Below are 4,368 nucleotides of genomic sequence, written 5' to 3'. Positions count from 1 at the left end.
AACCTGAAATCTTCACGTTTCCAGGACCCACGGTGCAACCCCTCAGTGGAACTCTGTGCTGGAGGCTGCAGCACCTTCGGTTTCGGGGAAAGACTGGCCCAGGCACTCTTGTCCCTTGGAAAAGGAAGGGAAGGTGGTACCTGAGTAAGGTATGAGCCACTCACAGGCAGCCTCGGGCCGCCACTCATCTCGAGGAGGAGGAGCTGGCGTCCGGACCCACCCAGACCTAAAGGAAACGCGAGCCTCGGGTCCACCAGGTGTGGAAAGGAACGCCCGCCTGGCTCACCTCGGGAGGCTGGGCGAGGCTCCCGATTACCAGTAGGGGCGGAGCCGGCCCGGGTCACCTAGACCGAGGCGGAACTGTAGGATCTGGTCACTGCTCGTAGAACCTGGAACTCAGGCTCACCTGTGCGGGGCCGGAGACGGGGCCAGGACCAACACTCACCTGAGCCCGCGGAAACCCGACCCGAGCGTAGCCCCCGGACTCGCCCAGCGCGAAGCGGGGAGGCGCCCCCGGCTGGCCCCCACCTTCCGTCCGTCCGTCCCGGCGCGGTCGCCATGACCTGGAGTGCCACGACCCCGGGCGCCCACCAGCCCGACAACACCGCGTTCACTCAGCAGCGCCTCCCCGCCTGGCAGCCGCTGCTGTCGGCCGGCATCACGCTGCCGCTGTTCTTCTGTGTGGGCCTCGCCTTCATCGGCCTGGGCCTGGGCCTCTACTACTCCTCCAACGGCATCACGGAGCTTGACTACGACTACACCGGCGACGCCGGCACCGGCAACTGCTCGCTGTGCGCCTTGGCCGACCAGGACCGCGCGCCGCCGCGCAACTGTTCGTGCGCCTGGTACTTCTCGCTGCCCGAGCTCTTCCAGGGTCCCGTGTACCTCTACTACGAGCTCAGCAACTTTTACCAGAACAACCGGCGCTACGGCGTGTCCCGCGACGACTCGCAGCTCAGCGGGCTGCCCAGCTCGCTGCGCCACCCCGTCAATGAGTGCGCCCCCTACCAGTACAGCGCGGCCGGCCGGCCCATCGCGCCCTGCGGCGCCATCGCCAACAGCCTTTTCAACGACTCCTTCACGCTGTGGCACCAGCGCCGGGCCGGCGGGCCTTACGTCGAGGTGCCGCTCGACCGCACCGGCATCGCCTGGTGGACCGACTACCACGTCAAATTCCACAACCCGCCGCTAGTGAACGGCAGCCTGGCACTGGCCTTCCGCGGCACCGCGCAGCCGCCCAACTGGCCCCAGCCGGTCTACAAGCTCAGCTCCGACCCCAACAACACCGGCTTCATCAACCAGGACTTCGTGGTGTGGATGCGCACGGCGGCGCTGCCCACGTTCCGCAAGCTGTACGCGCGCATCCGCCAGGGCAACTACTCCGCCGGGCTGCCCCGCGGCGCCTACCGGGTCAACATCACCTACAACTACCCGGTGCGCGCCTTCGGCGGCCACAAGCGCATTATCTTTACCAGCATCTCGTGGATGGGCGGCAAGAACCCCTTCCTGGGCATCGCCTACCTGGTGGTCGGCTCCCTCTGCATCCTCACGGGCTTTGTCATGCTCGTGGTCTACATTCGCTACCAGGACCAGGACGAAGACGAAGACGAGGAGTGATTCCTGCTTTCAAGCCATCCTTCCTCCATGCCTAAACGCTCTTGCAAGCTACTCTGGCTTCTCTCCCTCGCCCCTCACCCCATTCCAACCTCACCTCGCTTTCCCTCCTGTTGTGGGTGAGGGGACCAGAGAGAGGAATGATACCCAATTGGGGGCTACCAGACTCTGGCTGGGCTGCTTGGACTGCAGAGTGACACAACCTTGCAAATTCTCCCCCTCTCCTTCATGATGTACCTAGTTGACAGGTTAGGTTATTAAAGACCTTAGCATTTGAGAACTGGAAGGGGCAGTGGAGACTCCTATTTAACTCTCATCTGATGAAGAGATTGAAACCTACCGGTAGAGATATTAAATAACTCATTCAACATCAGGCAACTCATCGTTGGCTTCTGACTCTGACTCTAGAGCTTTTACCACTACAAGATAGTGTTTTTTTCTTTTTTCCTTTTTTTTTTTTTTTTGTTTGTTTTTTGGTGGTGGTGGTGAGGGAGGGTATAGAGTGGAGCCTACAAATAACCTGCAGAGGTGTGGAGAGGTGGGGCAGAACATTCATGTTTAAAATGTAGATAGATTAGGAGACACCATCCCCCCAAATTCTGATACAGTAAGGCTGGGTTGAGACCCTTGGAGCTGCGTTTTAACAAGCCCTTCTGGAGATTCCTCCTATATTCCCTGAAACTTGGGAATCACTGCCCTGTACCAGTGAAGAAGTAGAATACTGGATTTTTCCCTGTTTCCTCCTGTGTCTGAGGTTGGGCCTGAAGCAATCACCTCAGTCCAGTTTTTCACGTAGTCATTTGTTCCCAGGGCAGTGACAATGCTGCAGGTTTGATCCAGCACATTCTGCCTTGAACATGGGAGGGAATGTTTTAACCTTAGAATTAGATAGCTGGAAGGGATCTTAGAGTGAAAGTGATTTCCCGAAGTCAGACCTGACTCCTGACCTAATCCTCTTTGTCATCTAAATTCGTTTCTATGCTTAGAGAGAAAGGACTGCATTCATACCTTTTTCTTAGGTCTAAAAAAAGCTTTTTAATCTATGTTCTCAAGTGAAGGATGTTTGGTTTTAGTAATTACATTTAAATGAATGCTAGGGAATATAGTCTTATATGTAAAGTAGAACTTAAGAATCATTTGAATATTTGAGATAATGCTGAACTAACTACTCTAAAATCATTCTAATATATACAAAGTTATTCTAAGAATAGAATTTTTTTGAAAATCTTTTTTATGGCTAAAGAACTTAAAAAAAAACCTTAGTGATACCATCTTAACCAGTTGATTTGCTGAAAGCAAAGAGTTATATGGTGTTCTGTCAGACAGACTTCTCCAGTACCTGCTCTCCGTCTATTACAGCTACTTTCTAGTTACTACTGTTTTTTGCTCAGGACTGTAAGGCAGTGCAAGACCTTGAAGTATTTTTTTTAATAATTAAAGAAATACTGAATTGTATTGAGTAATTTACATTTATTTTAGTCTACTCTAGTTCTTTGAAAATTAATGATCGATGGATGGCGTGCATGTTCATTATACGTGATCTATCTTCTGGAATGTTGTAATTTAAAAAATTCTGTTCCACTATTTACATAAACTAAAAAATATTTTAGCAGTTCCAGTGTATTGGCTTCCTAACCCCTGAAGGTGACATAATTTTATTATCAGATTGCATATCGTGATTTTAGGCTAGCATTATATGTACATAGAGTAAATTTTATTTATTATGAATAATAAAGCAACTCACTAGCCTAAACCTCCTTAATGTTACATAAGAGAATTTGTTGCAATTTTTTACTATGTAGTAAAGAGCAACCATGTATTTTGCTGTCATTTGTACAATATTCAGTCTATTGCTATAAAATTTTAAGTGAGACTACAAAATTTAAAATATTCTGATTGAATCAATGAGTAAATTTCTAGGCCCTATTCTCTGGGTTTTTGAAAGAGAATAAAGGTTATGTTTGTTTTACCTTTGATATCGCATTGACTTAATTCTTTTGAACTATGATCTTAAAGGCACAAACAGTACCAACCTCTTTGCTCATTTGTTATTAGCAACTTTATATTGTAGCAAGAAAGTCGTCTTTTAGAATAAGGCTCCAAGTGATCTCAATCTTTCATTGCTAACTTCCTAAAAAATGTGAACTTCAATTAATGTGTGAATTAGATGATATTCAATTATTGTTTGAATATGGTAAAAGGTAGTCAATTTTTAGAAAAACATTTACTATGAAAAGTTACCAAAGAATGTGATTGTAGCAGTCTTACTTCTCTGTTTCTGCATTTTACTCAAATTCTAAATTGCAATTATTTGTCTGGTGTTTTGGACTACAGAGACTCAGAAATTTTTTTAAAAATGTGAAACATTTTTCTGTGATGATCCCTGTGCTGTAGCACTTTGTTTGATATCTCAGCATTCTAGCTGGGCTTGAACTCTGTTGTCCAGTAAATGCTGCCTACCTTAAGCTGTGTCTTCTGGGATGAGAAAGAAAGAGGTGAACTTCAACAATTGTATTGGAAATGGGGTTTGATCTACCTTGATAAAATAAACCGCAAACAAAAAGAGAAACTAATGTAGTTGGTGGGAACTCCTCAAACAGAATAATATAGCAAATAAGACGTTCCAGGTATCTCCAGAAACAAATCGATTAAATAAACAATTTACTGACTGCAATTGTTAAAAATCAGAGACAGGATAATAGCCTGGGATTTCCTCTAGTAACTAATAACACTTCACAATATATAACCACAGCC

At 47.5% G+C, this 4,368-nt stretch overlaps 1 protein-coding gene across 1 annotated transcript; it reads left to right on the top strand.

Moving 5' to 3' along the window:
* Positions 1 to 348: 348 nt before the first annotated feature.
* On the top strand, positions 349 to 4,162 carry TMEM30B (transmembrane protein 30B). Its single transcript, XM_081048896.1, has one exon. It carries the CDS (start codon positions 559 to 561, stop codon positions 1,615 to 1,617), a length of 1,059 nt encoding a protein of 352 aa, XP_080905022.1. The 5' UTR covers positions 349 to 558; the 3' UTR covers positions 1,618 to 4,162.
* The last annotated feature ends 206 nt before the right edge of the window (positions 4,163 to 4,368 follow it).

Source organism: Rhinolophus hipposideros (assembly GCF_964194185.1).
Source record: "Rhinolophus hipposideros genome assembly, chromosome: 5".
NCBI classification, from domain to species: domain Eukaryota; kingdom Metazoa; phylum Chordata; class Mammalia; order Chiroptera; family Rhinolophidae; genus Rhinolophus; species Rhinolophus hipposideros.
This window is presented reverse-complemented; position numbering and strand designations above follow the sequence as displayed.

Coding starts and splice junctions, on each gene's coding strand:
- TMEM30B (XM_081048896.1), top strand. CDS start 559: ATGACCTGGAGTGCCACGACCCCGGGCGCCCACCAGCCCGACAACACC.